The 18,819-nt window shown below is 44.4% G+C and overlaps 1 protein-coding gene across 2 annotated transcripts; it reads left to right on the forward strand.

Annotated features, from left to right (window-relative positions):
- Nucleotides 1-10,772: 10,772 nt before the first annotated feature.
- LOC117677979 (protein EOLA1) lies at nt 10,773-15,241 on the forward strand. Of its 2 annotated transcripts, none has more exons than XM_087877549.1 (3): nt 10,773-10,846; nt 12,123-12,411; nt 14,881-15,241. In XM_087877549.1, exons 2-3 carry the CDS (start codon nt 12,159-12,161, stop codon nt 15,093-15,095), a joined length of 468 nt encoding a protein of 155 aa, XP_087733675.1. In that variant the 5' UTR covers nt 10,773-10,846; nt 12,123-12,158; the 3' UTR covers nt 15,096-15,241. The 2 variants fall into 2 exon arrangements, with proteins under 2 accessions (XP_087733675.1, XP_060539981.2); XM_060683998.2 differs by having other exon boundaries at nt 10,774-10,846; nt 12,120-12,411.
- Nucleotides 15,242-18,819: the final 3,578 nt, after the last annotated feature.

Genomic DNA, 18,819 nt, shown 5'->3' on the forward strand with positions numbered 1-18,819 from the left:
CCAGTCGTAAAAAAATTTGGATTTCACCACTGGATGGATAGATAGGGCACAAGAAGAAGAAGAAGGTCTAACAAAGAGACGGACTAGTGCTTCAGGAGTTCAGGGGTTGCCACAAAGAAGAGGGGGTCAACCTATTCACCAAAGCACCTTAGGGCAGGAGAAGAAGTAACGGATGGAAACTTATCAAAGAGAATCCCAAAGGTGCTTTTTCAGGAGGCAACTGGGCTCTCTTGTTTGTCATAAGTTCGCCATCACGGATCTATCATGAAGGAACCCCTTTCTCCAAACGCTTTGATAATATTGGCTTTGATAAAGGAGGAGAGAGAGCCTTGGTAGTACAGGGGTTTAAGGCACCCTGTTATTAAGCTTATTAAGACCAGCTGCCTGCAATTACTGCAGGGTTCGAGTCTCGCCAAGGCTCGAGGTTGACTCAGCCTTCCATCCTTTCTAAGGTAGGTGAAATGAGGACCCAGTTTGTGGGGGCAATAAGCTGACTTTGTATAAATATACAAAAGGATGAAGGCTATTGCTGAGCACATTGTAAGCCGCCCTGAGTCTTCGGAGAAGGGGGGCATATAAATCAAATTAAAAAATATATATATATATCTGCCCCCAGCTCAAAAAACAGGATAAACAAATCATCTACTAAACTGCCAGGATTCTCTTAGGAGATTGCGTATTTGCAACAGAGAAATAAGTTTATTAGGTTTCCTTGGCCCTGAAGTATTTGTCATTAGAATTCAAAAGAATTCCATTGCTTTTAACATTCGTAAAGAAAAGTGTTGGGGAACGATATTGGCATTTGCATCTCCTAATACTGTAGACGCTTACAAGCTGTAGCAGGAAGTATGCAAATGTAATACATGTTTAAACCGGTCCGATTTTAATTATGGATGAATTGCATTTTGTTTGTATCTTGGTTTGCAAAAGACACACTCTCTTTCTTTCAGTGTTCGTGATTTTTTTTTAAAAAGCTTGCCTTGAGATTTGGTACAGATATGGAACAAGACAATCAAGGATGTATTTTTTTAAATCTGGTGACCAGCCAGATTAAACCCCAGGATGAAAGAATTTAATCTTGTCCTATTTTTTGGTCAAAGCATATGGGATCTTCTTAGGTCTGTAAAATGGAAATTGATAGCTCTAATAAGACAAGAAGCAATGGGTGGAAACTAATCAAGGAGAGAAGCAACTTAGAACTAAGGAGAAATTTCCTGACAGTGAAAACAATTAACCGGTGGAACAACTTGCCTTCGTAAGTTGTGAATGCTCCAACACTGGAAGTTTTTAAGAAGATTTTGGATAACCATTTGTCTGAAGTGGTGTAGGGTTTCCTGCCTAAGCAGGAGGTTGGACTAGAAGACCTCCAAGGTCCTTTCCAACTCTGTTCTTCTATTCTAAGGCTTCTCTCTCTCTCTCTTTGGTGTGATTGCAGTCAGTAAGGGGTGATTGTAGTTGAATCTTTGCATTTGCTGAAATGAAATTATGAGCCAACAAGTCTTTGGAACAATTACAACCTAGAGGTCCATTCAAATCTATATCTTTCTCAACGGATTTTGGTTCCTCCAAATCCTGAAGCCAGCTCTGGGGCACAGCCTAAACTTTTTTTTAAAAAATAACTTTTTATTAAGATGCTCATAATATAAAACGCAAATGAAAACAGAAATGGAGAAAAAGGGAAAGAAAGGGGAAAGAAAAATGTGGAATAAAGGAGAAGAGAGAAAAAAGAAGTATCGAGTCCCAACATTTATTTTCAGCGCAGTAAAACACGAAACAAAACAGTAGCCTCAACTTTGAACTTTTACATACTTAATAAGCACGTAAACTTATTAAATTTGTGGCCTAAAACTTTTGGTCCTAGCCAGTGGTGAAATCCAAATTTTTTTACTAGCGGTTCTGTGGGCGTGGCTTGGTGGGCATGGTATGGCTTGGCGGGCGTGGCAGGGAAGGATACTGCAAAATCTCCATTCCCACCCCACTCCTGGGGGAAGGATATTGCAAAGTCTCCATTCCCACCCTACTCTAGGGACAGCCAGAGATGGTATTTGCCGGTTCTCGGAACTACTCAAAATTTCCACTACCAGTTCTCCAGAACCTGTCAGAACCTCCTGGATTTCACCTCTGGTCCTGGCTCTTTCCAAAAATAGGTAGTTCTGAAGACATTTCAAGCTGTCAATCAGTTTCGAGTTCTGGTTAAAATGGACATTTTCAGAGGGGGTCTTTGCTAATCCTCTATCACCCTCAACTCCTATTTGAAAGAATGTCCTAAGTGGCTCAGTGGCTAAGACGCTGATCTTGTCGATCAGAAAAATCGGCAGTTCGGCGGTTCGAATCCCTAGTACAGGTCTCTTCATGAACAGGAGGTTGGACTAGATCAGCGGTCACCAACTGGTGGTCCGTGGACCACCGGTGATCCACGAGAAAATTTTGGTGGTCTGCAGAAAAATCTTTGCATTTTTGCATTTTTTTATATTGCACTAAATCGGGGATCCTCAAACTTCGGCCCCTGGGCCGGATACCGGCCCGCCGAAGCAATTAATCCCGCTCACTGATGGGATGGGGTCCTTCAGGCACTTAGCTTGGCCACCTGTTTAGTAGCTCCAGCCCTTCCCTCCCTCCCTGGGAGTCCAGGCGCTTCAGTGAATGGCGCACAGAACTTTGGCGGGGCTCCTTGAGAGACGGAGTTTGCAGGGGGCTGATTTAGCGCCCAGGCTGGCCACAAGACAAACATGAATTCTTGGCCGTATTTGAGATTCTTAGCTGCAATGGACAGCAAAGCTAGGGTTGACCCCGGGCACTTCTCTCCGCTAACAGGCGGCCAAGCTAAGCGCCTGAAGGACCCCATCCCGTCACTAATTCATATTGGTGGTCCGTGGGATTTAAAATTATGAATTTAGTGGTCCCTGAGGTCCTAAAGGTTGGTGACCCCTGGACTAGATGACCTCCAAGGTCCCTTCCAACTTTGTTCCTGAACCCAAGCCACTCAACCCATAACCGTTTTCCTGCCTCTCTTCTCTGACTGGGTAAACGGATTCCCCATGATTAAAAATCTCGAGCTCTCCATGGTTATTGCACACAAAAGTATGCATTACACACCCTGTCACAGCAGGTTGTCATTATGCAGTCGCAGGCTAGGAAAAATAAATGCCTCATTGAACAAGGTGGAAGGCAGAGATTTTTCACTGGCGGGGTGGAAAAACAAGAGAGACAAGAGAAAAGGTTGGCTTGCCGCAGCCCGATTCCTTTTTAATCCCTGTTTCCAGAATATTTGCAGAGGGAGAAAAATAAATATCTTAGGGGAGGAAAAAGAGGCTCCTTGGGGTGGGGGTCTTACCCTAAGCAGATTTACTCGTTACTCGCTTGCTGATGAGATTTTTTTTTTTTTTAATTTGATTTATATGCCGCCCTTCTCCGGAGACTCAGGGCGGCTTACACTGCGTTAAGCAATAGCCTTCATACTTTTGTATATTTTATACAAAGTCAGCTTATTACCCCCACAAACTGGGTCCTCATTTCACCTACCTTAGAAAGGATGGAAGGCTGAGTCAACCTTGAGCCTTGGCGAGATTCGAACCAGCAGAAATTGCAGGCAGCTGTGTTAATGACAGGGTGCGTAGACCACTGTACTATCAAGGCTTGTGCTTCCTTCCTTTCTGAGTTGTGCTTTCTTTTCTTTTTTTTAAAAAAAGCTGGGACTACACAGTGTGTGACACCCGAGTAAATTGTTAGTTCGGGGCTAAAGGGGAAATATACACCGATCCTTTCATATTTCAATATTTTGAGTAGGAAACATGAAAAAAAAACGGTGCTCCAGATACTCACTAAAAGATGGAGCTAATGTTCTAATGAGGGATGCGGTGGCTCAGTGGTTAAGACGCTGAGCTTGTCGATCGAAATGGTCGGCAGTTCAGCGGTTCGAATCCCTACTGCCGCGTAACGGGGTGAGCTCCCGTGACTTGTCCCGGCTTCTGCCAACCTAGCAGTTCGAAAGCACATAAAAAGTCCAGCATCCAGTCTTAAAAGGCCATTCTGTAAGATAGTTGAAGCCGAGAGAGTTTGACCGGCTTCAGTGATTATGGAATTATTTTGCTCTCCAGAAGGGATTCAGGGATTTTTTTCCCAGTCCATCAACCCCAGAAAAATACAATGATCTCCAGCTTGGTTGTCCAACACCCATCAAAAGAAAACTTTCCCACCTTCCCTGAAGTTGAAGGACATCTTCAAAATCAACGGACATTCTAATTCCTGTACATGTATTGTATTCAGGTCTCATGACACGAGAACAATGCTTCCCTCACCACCCAATACAATATGATAAATAGAATTAATAACGTTGCTAAAATAAGATCCAGCCAACACGGCTAAAAATACGATCTCTCTCCATAAAATGTTCTTGGCTCCTGAACAACGTGGAGCAAACGGAGTACAAATTGAAATGGTTTATTTGTGTCTATTCAGAGACGTTGCTGCCATCCTAAACGGGTTTGTCAAACATCATTAGCCTGGCCCTTTCAAACCAGAAACCAATAAAACTTTTATTTGATTCAGTGGCCGTACATTCTTGGACGCTCACGAAAGCACATTTGTCGAACGGGGTTACGAGTTTTTTCTGAAATTGCCGTTTGGATATCATCGCCTTTCCTTGTGTTTGTCCTTTCTGATGTCAACGTCTACAAACCAGGGGTCTCCATATTTGACAACTTTTAAGACTTGTGGACTTCAACTCCCAGAATTCCTCAGCTGGTTTGGGGAATTCTGGGAGTTGAAGTCCACAAGTCTTAAAGTCGCCAACGTTGGAGATTCCTACTCTATGGTCATCGCTGGTTCCAGCTTCTTCTTGCAGGCAAATTGATGAGCTGGCATTACATCTGCAAACTTAGATCCCAAGATTGAGGCATTTCTTCAGGCTGTGTGAATACAGGCAGTCCTGGATTTACCACCACAATTCGGTCCAAACTTTTTGTTGCTAAGTGAGACAGTTGTTAAGTGAGTTTTGCTCCACTTCACAGTTGTTAAGTGAGTCTCTGAGGTTGTTAAGTTAGTAAGTGGTTAAGTGAAACGTGGCTTCACCCTTTGTCAGAAGGTTGCAAATGGGGATCACGTGACTCCAGGACACTGCAACCGTCATAAATACGAGACAGCGGCCAAGCGGTCTGAAGTCTGATCACGTGACCATGGGGATGCTGCAACGGTCATAAGTGTGAAAAAGGGCCGTAAGTCACTTTTTTCAGTGCTATTGTAACTTCAGATGGTCATTAAACAAACTATTGTAAGTTGAGGACTTACAAGTCAAGATGGTTCCCCCGATGGCATGATCAAACTTTCTTCCGTTTTGTATCTGCACTTTTGATCATTCTTTGGCTTCTGCCAAATCTCAAAAGGGCTTTCTTTTATTATTTTCCAACATACCACAGATAATTTCCCCCCTTTTTCTTTTCAAAGAACAAGTTTATCTCTTTAACACAAACAGATACAACGGGGAGTAAGTTAATCCTATTAGTCCTGAAGATTCCCAGCTACAATTGAAGATTAGGGCTAATCTTGGTGATTGCCACTAATGTTATTGTTTTATTGTATTGGCTTTTATGCCTACCTTTTACTCATGTCTGTCTGTCTGTCTTGTATGTACAGTATCTTCTCTCTCTCTCTCTCTCTCTCTCTCTCTCTATATATATATATATATATATATGTCTTCTATCTATCTTCTATCTATCTATCTATCTATCTATCTATCTATCTATCTACCTACCTACCTACCTACCTACCTACCTACCTACCTACCTACCTACCTTACCTACCTACCCACCCATTTTTTACTACTGTTTCTGAGGTTGTGGCTTGGTGGGCGTAGCATGTCTTGTGGGCGTGGCTTGTGGGCGTGGCATGGCTTGGCGGGTGTGGCTTGGCGGGCGTGGCTTGGCTTGGCGGGCTTGGCAGGGGAAGGATACTGTAAAATCTCCATTCCCACCCCACTCCAGGGGAAGTTTACTGCAAAATCTCCATTCCCTCCCGATCAGCTGAGACTCGAGAGGTAGAGAATAGATGGGGGCGGGGCCAGTCAGAGGTGGTATTTACCGGTTCTCCAAACTACTCAAAATTTCCACTACCGGTTTGCCAGAACTGGTAAGAACCTGCTGAATACCATCATCTATCTATCTATCTATCTATCTATCTATCTATCTATCTATCTATCTATCCTTGTCTTACAATCATTCATTTAGTGTCCATTCAAAGTTACAATGGCACTGAAAAAGGTGATTTAAGGACCAAGGCTTGCCCTAACAACTGTTTCACCATTTGCAACCTTCCCAGCTTCAGGCAATCAAAGTCCATGGAGGGAAGTCAACCACGTAGGTTGGGGAATTCTGGGAGTCGAAGTCCCTGGGTTTCAAAATTGTCCAGGCTGGAAAATCCGGATTTAATCGAAGAAGCGGAGCGCCATTAATTTTTTACTTCCACCCCACCCCCCCAAAAATACTTTAAAGATCTTTACTTTCTTTCAACCCCAGAATTTCAGCATCCGGATCGCATCCGTGGGCTTCACACGGAGGTTTTCCTTGAAACCTGCGTTCTGTTCATGCTCCACAGTTGTTGTTTTGTTTTTTTCAAGGATACATCATGTCAGGGTGGCAATGAATCTCATTCTGCTTTTGGGTAATTGCACCTTGATTAGAGAATGGATCGTGACCTTCCCTTGAAGTATACTTTAAGAAAATAAACCCGAAGATATATTTTCTAAGAAAAACTCATTTATTTGTTATAAAGAAAATAAAACATCTTACTGGCTAATTAGTTACATCTTGGCAAAGCTTCCCGGGCCACCTCTCTTGGCTGGAGAACAAAGAAAGGTTAGAAGAAAGTTGAAGAATGTGGACATGCGCAGTTAGCTTAGAGATAAGAACTTGGCAAGCTACGGTAAGTCTGAAAGTTCAAAAATAAGAGCTCATCTGGTAAATACAAAAACGCAGTGACACATCATGCGTATCCTCTCTCAACAGACAAAAGTCCTGCTGTGGACTCTTTCATGCGCTCACCAATCTCCCGCAGGTCTTTTGCCAGGAGGAAAGGTAAAAAGTTCACCCTGCCAGCTCTGCTTTTTTGCATCGGCAAGCAGCTTTTCAGTTATTGAAGGTGGTGAATCTTTTGGCACATCAGCAACAGAAATCTTCCCAGAGAAAGGGGGATTGGGGGAGGGAGATATGTGTGTGTGTGTAGGATGGAGAATTTAGTCTTCTGCCCAGCGTAAACTTCAACTTCAGCCCAGTTGGTTGTTTTTTCTCCAAGGGTTATGGCTGAGATGATGTCCTTCAAGGGCAACACCAATGTAATCAATGTAAAAAGAAGGAGGAGGAAGAGGAGGGGGGAAGGAGAAGGAGAAGGAGAAGAGGAGGAGGAGGAGGAGAGGGAGGCAGGGGGAGAAGAGGAGGGAGAGGAGGAAGAGAAGGAGGAGGAGGAGTGGGAGGAGGAGGGGAGGGGGAGGGAGGAGGAGGAATCAGGAAGAGAAGGAGAGGGAGAAGGAGAAGAAGAAGAGAGGAGGAGGAGGAGGGAGGGAGAGGAAGATGAGGACGGAGAGGAGGGAGAGGAGGAGAAGGAGAAGGAAGAGGGGAGGGAGGCAGAAGAATAGGAGGAGAAAGAGAGTGAGAAGAAGAAGAAGGAGAAGAAGAGAGGAGGAGGAGGAAGAGGAGGAGAAGAGGAGGAGGAGGAAGAGGAAGAGAAGGAGGAGAAGGGGAGGGAGGGAGAGGAGGGAGAGAAGGAGGAGAAGGAGAGGGAGGGGGAGGAGAGGAGGGGGAGGGAGGCAGAGGAATAGGAGGAGAAGGAGAGGGAGAAGGAGAAGGAGAGGGAGGAGGAGGGGAGGGGGGGAGGCAGAGGAATAGGAGAAGGAGAGGGAGAAGGAGAAGGAGAAGGAGAAGAAGAAGAGGAGGAGAAGGAGAGGAAGAAGAGGAGGAGGAGGAGAAGGAGAGGGAGGAGGAGGAGGAAGAGAAGGAGAAGAAGGAGTGGGAGGAGGAGGAGGAAGAGAAGGAGGAGAAGGAGAAGGAGGAAGAGGACGAGGGAGAGGAGGAAGAGAAGGAGGAGGAGAAGATGGAAGAGGAGGGGGAGGAGGGGAGGGGGAGGGAGTTGGAGGAATAGGAGGAGAAGGAGGAGAAGGAGGCAAGGTGGATGGACTCCATCAGAGTGGTGATGGGGACGCTACTGGAAGGCCTGAAGGACCAAGCTAGTGAAGATTGTCCTGGGGAAAAAAAAATATCTAGACGGCTGACACTGACTTGATGGCACAAAATCAACCATTCTTTCCCCTTTCTGAAAAGCACTTAATCAAAATACAATTATCGCCAGCTTCAAAGCAAGTGCCAACACCGTTGCTTCTGCCCATAGGTGACCGAGAGCAATTCGGCTTTCAAGGTAAGGAGAATCTTCACACTAAATTTGCATAACTGATCCCCTGATAATATCGAAAGGTTTTCTTTCTTTTCTTTTTTTGGGGGGGTCCCTTTTGAAAAGGATGTTGGAAAATAGTTCATTTAATATCTGAGTGCAGAATGACACCCCTGTTGTTTGCAAATAAAATAAAATAAATAAATCTTCCACTGGAAATGCAATCTACCAAAATAAAAAATAAATAAATAAAAAAGGAAAGAAAAGAAGGGTGGGAAAGAGACAGAGAGAGAGCGGGAGGGAGGGAGAAAAACATAAAATCTTTTGCTGTGGCTGCCTGAGGCATATTTTAGTATTTGGTTGGTTGCCAAGCTCAATTTATTTCACTGTTTCACTTTTAATCGCTCACTTAGTTGAACGTAAGTAAAAAACACACACAGTGTTTGTTTTCTGGATACTTTCCTTGCTGCTGTTTCAGTCTAAATATATTGCCAACAGCCTCAAAAGCTGTAATAATCTGCTTTGAATTTTGCAGGAGCGGAAAAAAAAAATTATTCCTTGTTCGTTTTCACAGAACTGGGGTACCACAGAACCATGGCCTGAAGGTAAGACAAGTTTTATTTCTATGAAATGAAAACAACAACAATAATAATCATAATCAACTGAAGCGTACAATTGATTGACATCACTCTATCAGGAGACGCCAGAGTCGAAGAAAAAGAACTGGGGAAAAATATCATGAAATATCGCGACCTGGCCATCGAAACTACACGGCTATGGATGAAACATGTCACAGTGATACCCATTGTCACTGGGGCACTTGGTACCATGTCCAAAAATTTTATAAGATACATCAGCAAATTGCAGCTTCCTGCAATAACACCAGCAGAACTGCAAAAAACTGCGCTACTTGGAACATCGTACATCTCAAGAAGGTACTTGGTTGATCCCTAGGACGCTGGCAGCAACCCCTATCAACCATTAGCATCAGTCCATGGTATTTGTGATGCATTTTTGAATGTTCAGTTGACTGAGTTTCATAGTTAATGAATAAAGATGATGATGATGATGATGATTAGTTAATCTTTAGTGAGATTCACAGCCTTTGAGGCTGGTTAATAGCTCAGCAGCTCAAGTCCTAACCAAGGACCTAGGAACTATTAAGGTATCGTCGGAGGATGTAAGCTGTTCCGAGTAAGGTGGTTTTTTTGGAGAGTCAAAATGTTCAAGTCCGGCAAATTTAGAATTTCTAAATAGCGGGGTAGCCCTTTGGGTATTGCTCCAAGGGCTCCAATTACAATCGGGACAACACACAATTTCTTTTTCCACAGTCGCTCAACTTCAATTTGCAAGTCCCGGTACTTTGTGATTTTTTCTTGCTGCTTATCTTCAATCCGTGCATCACCAGGTATTGCAATGTCAATGAACGATACTTTTTTCTTTTCAACTATTGTTATGTCAGGTGTGTTGTGGACCAAGTGCCTGTCAGCCTGAATCCGAAAGTCCCACAAGATCTTGAATTTCTCATTCTCTAAAACTTTCTCAACCTGATGTTCCCAGTGGTTTTTGCTGTATTCAAATCCAAACTTCTGGCACAATTCTTCTTCTTCTTCTTCTTCTTCTTCTTCTTCTTCTTCTTCTTCTTCTTCTTCTTCTTCTTCTTCTTCTTCTTCTTCCTCTTCTTCCTCTTCTTCCTCTTCTTCCTCTTCTTCCTCCTCCTCCTCCCCCTCCTCCTCCTCCTCCTCCTCCTCCTCCTCCTCCTCCTCCTCCTCCTTCTGGCAAATCTATGCCTAGGCAGCAGGAGGCAAGGAGTTCTAGTTCTGCCTTAGCTATGGAAGATGTCTGGGGGACCTTGAGCTGCTCATTCTCTCTCAGCGCAACTCACCTCACAACGTTATTGTTGCAGGGAAGGGGGAAAAATAGGAGGAGGAAGGTGTATTAGATACGTTCGCTGCCTTTAGCTATTTGCAAAAATAAGAAAGGCAGGATATAAATAAATAGATGTGAATGTCAACTGGAAAAGGCCTTTCTCCTCTTTTTAAAAAAGATGTTTGCAAAACACTTCCAAGCCTTCCCCCCTCCATTCTCTCTCTCTCAACATGGTCTACCTTGCAGGGCTGGCGTTCTGTTTGCCTTCCCTTGACATAGGCAGATTGCTGAAAGGGGGAAGGAAGGAGGGAGGGAGGGGAAGGGCCCCTTCTGCTTCCTCAGCCTGCTTGCATGGCTCCCACCCTGGGACGACAAGTCCCATCCTCCTCCACCTGGCGCAGCATTGATGCTCCGCGAAGGACCAGGCTGGGGAAAAAAAAACTGCTGGTTCGCCCGGCGGAGCTACCGAAACTACAACTCCCGGCATGCCCCCCCTGTCGACGTCCTGCGGCGCAAAGGTTTCTGGGAGTTGTAGTTCGTTTGCAGCTGGAATCCGCCTGCAGGACTGGAAGACGGGAGGATCTTCTTCTGGCTTCTTTTCAAGGTAGACTGCCTCTGGATGGGGAAGTGCAGACCACCCCTTTCTCCTCTCCAAGCCCCCCCCTCCTTTGAATCCAAATCAAACGGGAAGGGTTGCTTCAAATCAGTTTGACTAGGTGGCTCAGTGGCTAAGACACTGAGCTTGTCGGTTCGAATCCCCAGTACAGGTCTTCCCCTGGGAGAGCAGGGGGTTGGACTAGATGACCTCCCAAGGTCCCTTCCAACTCTGCAACTGTTTAAAGCTCCTCTTTGGCACTTCGAGCTTCTTTCATTGCAAACGTCAACAATGCAAATCTCCTTTCTTTCTTTGTCCCCCTCCCACAAAATGGCATTTTTTTTGCCTGTTGCATGGACTGAAAAAGCATTTGATAGGGATTTTTTTTTCCCAGACAGGAAAGGGCCCCCAATCTGTGGGACGTTGCAAACTTTTCTTTCTTTCTTTCTTTCTTTCTCTTTCTTTCTTTCTTTCTTTCTTTCTTTTTTTTGCAGCTGGTAAAGACACGGGATGCTGGATGGCTGAGAGCAAAATAGAGCAAATAAATTGTATATCTCTTTTATCATCTGTGCTTTATTATTATTATTATTTTTGCAAGTATTTGTTTATTTATTTATTTATTCGATTTATATATGCCGCTCTTCTCCGGAGACTCAGGGCGGCTTACAATGCGTTAAGCAATAGCCTTCATACTTTTGTATATACCTGCTTAGTAGGGCTTTTGGCCCACCCTAAGCGGTGTTCTTTTTTATACAAAGTCAGCTTATTGCCCCCACAATCTGGGTCCTCATTTTACCTACCTCGAAAGGATGGAAGGCTGAGTCAACCTTGAGCCTGGTGAGATTCGAACTTGCAATAATTGCAGGCAGTTGGTGCTACTTAACAGCAGTTTAGTCTGCTGCGCCACCAAGGTTCTTATGTATGTGGCCTTGCAGCTTTCCTTTGTAGATTCGGGGTCCCGAGTTGCATTAGGTTGGGTTGTGGTGGGACTGGAATAAGAAGTGGAAAGGGTCAGATTGCTAAAAAAAACAAATAATTGGAAACCGAGCGACGTAATGCAAAAAAATGCAATCTAATAAGGGATGGATTTTATTTGCAAAGGAAACCGCTTATTTGCCTCCATAAAGTGATCAACGTATCAAAAAAATAATCCAAATTGTTGGGGGTGATATGCTGACTCTGTAAACCGCTTAGAGAGGGCTGTGAAGCACTGTAAAGCGGTATATAAGTCGAAGTGCTATTGCTACTTAATTCTGATTTTATTCTCTTTGGGTGTATGGAGCAGATGATAGAATCCAGGAGAGGATAACCCCGCAGGAAAATGAAGTTCGCCTGCCTCTCCTTCCGACAACCGTACGCCGGGCTGGTATTAAACAACGTCAAAACCATCGAGAGCCGTTGGCGGCCGCTGCTGGCCAACCATCAAGGTGGGACTCTTGCTGTCCACATCGCTTTTAGAGACTGGGAAGATGACAGCTGGAGAGACGTTCTCTTGAACAGACTCGGTTGGACTTCGGCTCAGGTTGAAGATCTGTTAGCGGAGGGAGAGAAATTTGGCCGAGGGGTTATTGCTGGTAAGTCCAGATGAGACCTGTTTCTTAAGCCAGCAGCCTCCAAACCTTTGGGCACCAGGAACCGGTTCCATGGGGAGAGGTTTTTTTCCATGGACTGGAGAGTGTTGTTGTGGCTCCGTTACCTGAGCCTGTGTCATCGGCAGGAGAGGACTCCGAGAGTGAAGGAGAGGAGTTGGCAAGGCCTCCCTCTCCAGGACCCTCCTCTCTGGCAATGCCTTCGGTGTCCACCGAAGGGCAAGAGATAGGGCCGGGGCCAAGCACGTCCACACAGCCACAGGTGGACAGTGATGAGGGTAATGAGTCTTGGCTGGATCCTCGCCAGTGTCGCAGAGATAAGTGCGTGCAACAGAAGAAAAGGCGTGCCCGAGATTAGGCTGAGTCACTGGACCACACCCCACAAGGTATAAAAGGGAGCGTGGTGGCCAGTCAAACCTTGTGACGAACAAAGCTGAAAGCTTCCACACCATTCTGCATTGCCGGACTTTTGTTATAGACTTTGCGAGATTATCTCTGGACTTGATTGACACTCTAATTATTGAGCTTTTTCTTTTGATGTACCAGAAGCGGGGAGAAGTTATCTCTCCTCTTTGTAAGTAATAAACTCTTGGCAGGCAGCCACTAGGTTGTTGCCAAGTTCCGTTATCATAAGGAAAAGGATTTTGCCGGCTGGTTTGGTCTTTAACACTTGAACGTCTGTTGGTGTGTGTGCGTGTGGGATGGGGACAGAACAAGTGTGTGGTTGCGTGTGCTGCCTGCATCCCACAGATGGGGCTTCGCATGTTTGCGTGGCCGCGTGTTGTGGCCCGCCAGCTGCCAGACTCAGACAGTGAGGAGGTTGGGGAGGAACATGGGCCCGTCCTGGAGTCTGGGGAGGGCTCTGACGAGGGCACTGCATCGGAGGCAGAGATGGGGTCTCCAGTTATCAGCTGCCTTCAGAGTCGGAGATCAATGGGGCAGAAGAACAGCTGGGGCCTGTTCCCGATGTGCGCATGCGCAGAGCTGCCAGGAGAAGGGAACAGTTAAGGAACAAGGGCCGACTCGGGAGTAAAGGCACAGGTGGACGATGAATGGCCCCTCCCATAGGGAATAAAGAGGAGCAAAAGGGGAGTGGAGTTTGCAGGAGATAATTAGTTCGCTTAATTGGTTCAGGACTCTCAGAGACTCCTTGCCAAGTACTTTTCTTGTCCAGCATTGGATTTTGATGATATAACCCTGGCAGCTCTCCAAGCCCAGATAAGATCTGTGGTTGTAAATTCATCCTGCAAAGACTGTTTGCCGGGACTTTGCTGGATGTGAATGAGGGGAATTCACAGTAACTTAATAAAAAGGGGGTTTGTCGGGACAAGGAGTCTGCTTCGTGGTTTGGGGAAGCCTAGGTCAGAACAGTTGCTGGCGTCCCGTGTGTTGTGTCCCGCCAGTTGCCAGCGGAGCTGGTGGCAGACTCAGATGATGAGGAGGTTGGGGAAGAACTTGGGCCAGTTCTGGAGTTTGGGGAAGGCTCTGACGGATGCTCAGCGTCGGACACAGAGATAGAGCCAGGGCATGCTGACATTTCCCAGCCATCGGAGAGGCAGCTGTCTTTGGAGTCAGAGATGAGTGAGGAGGAGGAGGAACAGCTGGGGCCTGTTCCAGATGTACGTTTGCGCAGAGCAGATAGGAGAGGTGAACAACGGAGGACAATGAAGCCGCCTCGGGAAGCAAAACAAACATGGATGCTGACTGGCCTCTTTCCTGGCTGGGGAATAAATAGGAGGAAAAGGGAATGGTTTGGTTGTCGTAGGAGAGAACCGTTCGTATTTCTGGAAAGTCTGCTTCTTGTGTGTTTTGTGCGACAAAGACTGCCTTGCCAGAACTGAGGTTTGTCTGACTATTTTTCAGAGTATAAGACACACTTTTTCCCCCCTAAAAGAGGGTGAAAATTTGGATGTGTCTTATACACTGAATGTAGCCCCGTCCACGAGGGTTAGGATTAGAGTTAGGGTTAGGGGTTAGCTTTGGTCTATTTTATTTTTGTGCCTTGGCCAAGGATTACCGCTTGCCCCCACAGAACCACAGACCGGCCTAAGATGCTAGTGCAGACCTAGCCATGTTGAACTTATTAGCAAACCACGATGGAACGCAATATATAAACTTGGTCCCAGCTTTGGTACAAATACGTTTTTCTACGTGTTATATGTTTGTCAGAGTCACCTCACAATCAGGAGTGAGTTTGATCCTAGATAGCGGCAGATATTTTTCTTCTCTGGGCGCAAAGAGAAAAAATTTACTGTGAACTCCAGGTAGGCGTCAGGAAGGGCATCCGGCTAGTAAACTCTCATCTCCATTCCATCGCCCTGATTCCACGTCGATGCAAGAAATTGCAGGGTTTTAAAATTTAAAAAAAACAAAATATGATTGTCAAAAGAGAAAAATAAATAATTTTTTTGTGGGGGGAAAAATTAAATCATGGCTTTGGGTTTTCAAATACAGGTCTCATCGACATCGGAGAGACTTTTCAGTGCGCTGACCGTTTGCCACCTGAAGACGTTTTACAGTTGGAAAATAAAGCTGTTCTCCGGGATCTGGAAGGAAAATACCTGACAGTGATTTCCAATCCCAGATGGCTGCAGAGAGCCATTCCTGCAAGGGGACACAAGGACATCTGGGAGGTGGACATCCCAGAAGATCTGATTCCTGTCCGTTGAATCTGGTTGAATCCGAACTCGCTGTCCTGCTTGTGATGGGATTGAACAGAACAAGAGTTTCGAACACAGCAAATTTAACTGTACATTCAGAACTGCTTGTGTGATTCCTTATCATTGGACTTGGAATAAATTCAGTCTCCAGGGAATTCCGAACTATTCCTGTCGTTTTTTTTAATTTATATACAAGTACTTTGAATACAAAAAGGACGCGTTGGCTCAGTCGCTAAGACGCTGAGCTTGTCAGTCGAAAGGTCGGCAGTTCAGCGGTTCGAATCCCTAGTGCCGCGTAACAGGGGGAGCTCCCGTGACTTGTCCCAGCTTCTGCCAACCTAGCAGTTCGAAAGCAGGTAAAAAATGCAAGTAGAAAAATAGGGACCACCTTTGGTGGGAAGGTAACAGCGTTCCGTGCGCCTTTGGCGTTGAGTCATGCCGGCCACATGACCACGGAGACGTCTTCGGACAGCGCTGGCTCTTCAGCTTTGAAATGGAGATGAGCACCGCCCCCTAGAGTCAGGAACGACTAGCACATATGTGCGAGGGGAACCTTTACCTTTATTTTGAATACAGTGTATTGTCCGGGCACACCATTTTACAAAAAAAAAAAAAAAAAAAGATAACACATATACTGATAACAACAATAGTGATATAACAAAATAATTCTAACCATATTCGCTTATTTATGTTCCCGTTAAATATATTAGCATATATTTAACATATATGTGGATATATTTAAGTTTTATCAATGGTTAGAGATAAGAGGTAGAAATTAGATGAAGAAAGAATATTGTTATGTTTAAGTAAAATATGAACGTTGTTTATAATTATATGTATGGAATTCTGAACTATTCCAAAGGTGTTATGATTAGATGACTATAAAACTGAAGTTCATTTAATTAGCAGCAGAGATTTATTTTTTATTTTAAAACATCTTTTCTCTTTGTGCACACATTATACAGTAACTCACATCTCGTAACATAAATGAGGTGATCAGCTTTGAAGCGTTTGTTCCTCACATTTTAGACTTCAAATCATTAGTGCACAATATTACTACAGGATGTCCCAAAGGTGCTTTTTCAAGAGGTAACTGGACTTTCTGGTTTTTCTTTGAAGAGGTTTCGCTTCTCACCCAAGAAGCTTCTTTAGTTCCGAGAGAAGCTGAAAAAGCTTCTGAGAGAAGCAGAAGAAGCTTCTCGGATGAGAAGCGAAACCTCTTCAAAGAAAAACCAGAAAGTCCAGTTGCCTCTTGAAAAAGCACCTTTGGGACAATCGTGACCTGGATGACTGATAATCTCCATACACCTTACTACAGGATTCCCTTTGCCAAATATAATGGTCCTTGACTTAAGACCAATCACTGAGCGAAGTTACGATGGATCCACCCCAAAAGGTTCTTGCCATCCAATTCTGAAGTTCTGATGGATCCCTTGCCAGAGAAGCCTACAAACCAAATCACACCCAAGGACGAATTTGTGGCCTTCCAGAATTGTTGACCTCCCAACTCTTCACATTCGTAAGGTTACATCATCTGGGAAGACCTTTCAGACACGTTTGTAGGACCTCAAGTTGCCCACCACTGGTCCTAAGTAAGCTTAGGACGGAAGAGTCAATTTTTCCCCCATACATTAAGACAAGCAACGGAGTCTCCAAAATTTATGGAATTAATGTTTGGTAGCCTTGGTAGTACAGTGGTCTAAAGCACCCTGTTATTAAGACCAGCTGCCTGCAATTACTGCAGGTTCGAATCTCGCCAGGCTCAAGGTTGACTCAGCCTTCCATCCTTTCTAAGGTAGGTAAATTGAGGACCCAGTTTGTGGGGGCAATAAGCTGACTTTGTATAAATATACAAAAGGATGAAGGATATTGCTTAACGCATTGTAAGCCGCCCTGAGTCTCCGGAGAAGGGTGGCATATAAATCAAATTAAAAAAAAATTAAAAAAAATGTTTGTGTACTATTCCAAAACTTATGGAATTAATGCTGTTTGTGTACTATTTTTTAATCTAATGGAACCCTATTCTTCAAAATGCTAGGCAGTTAAATCTTTCTTTCTCTCTCCATCCCTCCCTCTCTCTGTCTCTCTCTCTCTCTGTGGTCTCATGTCCTATTTTTAATCCGCGCTTCTATAGTGTCTATGTAAACACTTGAGAGCAATGGGAGAATTTGGCAGCGCTGAGGGAATTCTTCAAGTCTGAACAAATTAGTCTGAATCCACACTTTTTAAAATATTCCCCCAGTGCCTTAAATTACTGTGCTCTGCAGCTCTCAAATCGGTGAGCTAGAAAGGAAGTTTCAGCAAGTTAAGCAATTCAAATGTAAATATGATCATTTGACTTTTCCCCCCCCCCTCCTTAGAACTTGCTCTCCTGCTTGTGAAGGATTTAGCAGAACAATGGTTCTCAATTTAGATCAAGATAAATTTAACAGCACATTTAGGCTGTGACTCCTTATCATTGGACGTGGAATAAATACGGTATCCAGGGAATTCTGAAAAAAAAAAGAAAAGCTTTAGATGGCATAAAGCTGAAGTTCATTTTATTAAAAGCACCGGTTTATTTATTTTTTTATTTCAAAACGTATTTTCTCTTCCTCCGTGCATATATTATCCACTAACCTACATTTCTCATAACATTGGTAGGGTCATCTAACTTGGAAGCATTTCATTATTCACATTTTAGATTTCAAATCATCAGCACAATATTGCTACAGGATTCTTTTTTTTTTTTTTTTTGGCCAAATTTAATATTATTAGCACCACGTCAAGTAAAAGCAAATATTTTTTACTGCTGATAAAATGAACTGCTGCTTTGTTAATACGTAGCTGAAAAATTATGAAAGTAAAGTTGACGTAATGTCTCCTTTAAGGCCACCAATGTTAATTGGAGAATGGCCCCATAGTTTAATGTCAGAGGTGACTTCCCATCCAAACTAAATATTTGCTAGGATTACACTCTTGGGCTCCACAGCCTGCAATTCTTGATATTAATTTATGTCTAGCATTTTTATTAAAAAAAAGTACGTTTCATTTTGTAATATCCGTGGATATCGAAAGAAGTGTGTTTTCAGAGAAAGCAAACTAAACTCAAGAATCTTTTAAAGATGTTTTAGCCAATTTAAACACATTTAGAGTTAAAAGTGTGCTTCTGGCACGCTCGAAATATTAATTTGCTGTATTAAAAAAGAAAAAGAAAGAAAGAAACCCTAGTAAACTGAACAGAAGAAACAAGAAGAGCATTATTAAAATCAGTCACTACTTCAGCCAAGAAGTAACTTGTCCTGTTTGACTTCACCAGATCGTCAAACTTCATTAAGCCCAGATCAGGGGTTCGGTGCTGGGGGTTTGGGAGAACCTCTAGCTAAGATTCTGTGCAGTTCGGAGAACCCCCAAATCCCACTCCTGGCTGGCCCCGCCCACCCCACCCCACCTTGCCCCTCCCAGGAGTCCCCACACAGCCTGTTTTGGATGCAGGGCACGCGTGAGGGGTCGTGGAGGGCGAAAAACGGGCCTGCTGGAAGTTCGTTTCCAGCCTCCAGCGGGCTTCCGGAGCCCGGGAAAGCCGTTTTTGCCCTCCCGGAGGTTTGAGGAAAGCTTCTGGAGCCTGGGGAGGGCAAAAATGCCCCCCCACCATGGTGCAAGAGGCCGACTACCATGGCCACGCCCATCCAGCAACTGGGCAGAGAACCACTTGCTAAAATTTTTGAAGCCCAGATCCAAGCGGAGAATTTAT

The sequence above is a fragment of the Pantherophis guttatus genome, chromosome 12 (assembly GCF_059756535.1).
Source record: "Pantherophis guttatus breed Tessera chromosome 12, ASM5975653v1, whole genome shotgun sequence".
Taxonomy (NCBI): Eukaryota; Metazoa; Chordata; class Lepidosauria; order Squamata; family Colubridae; genus Pantherophis; species Pantherophis guttatus.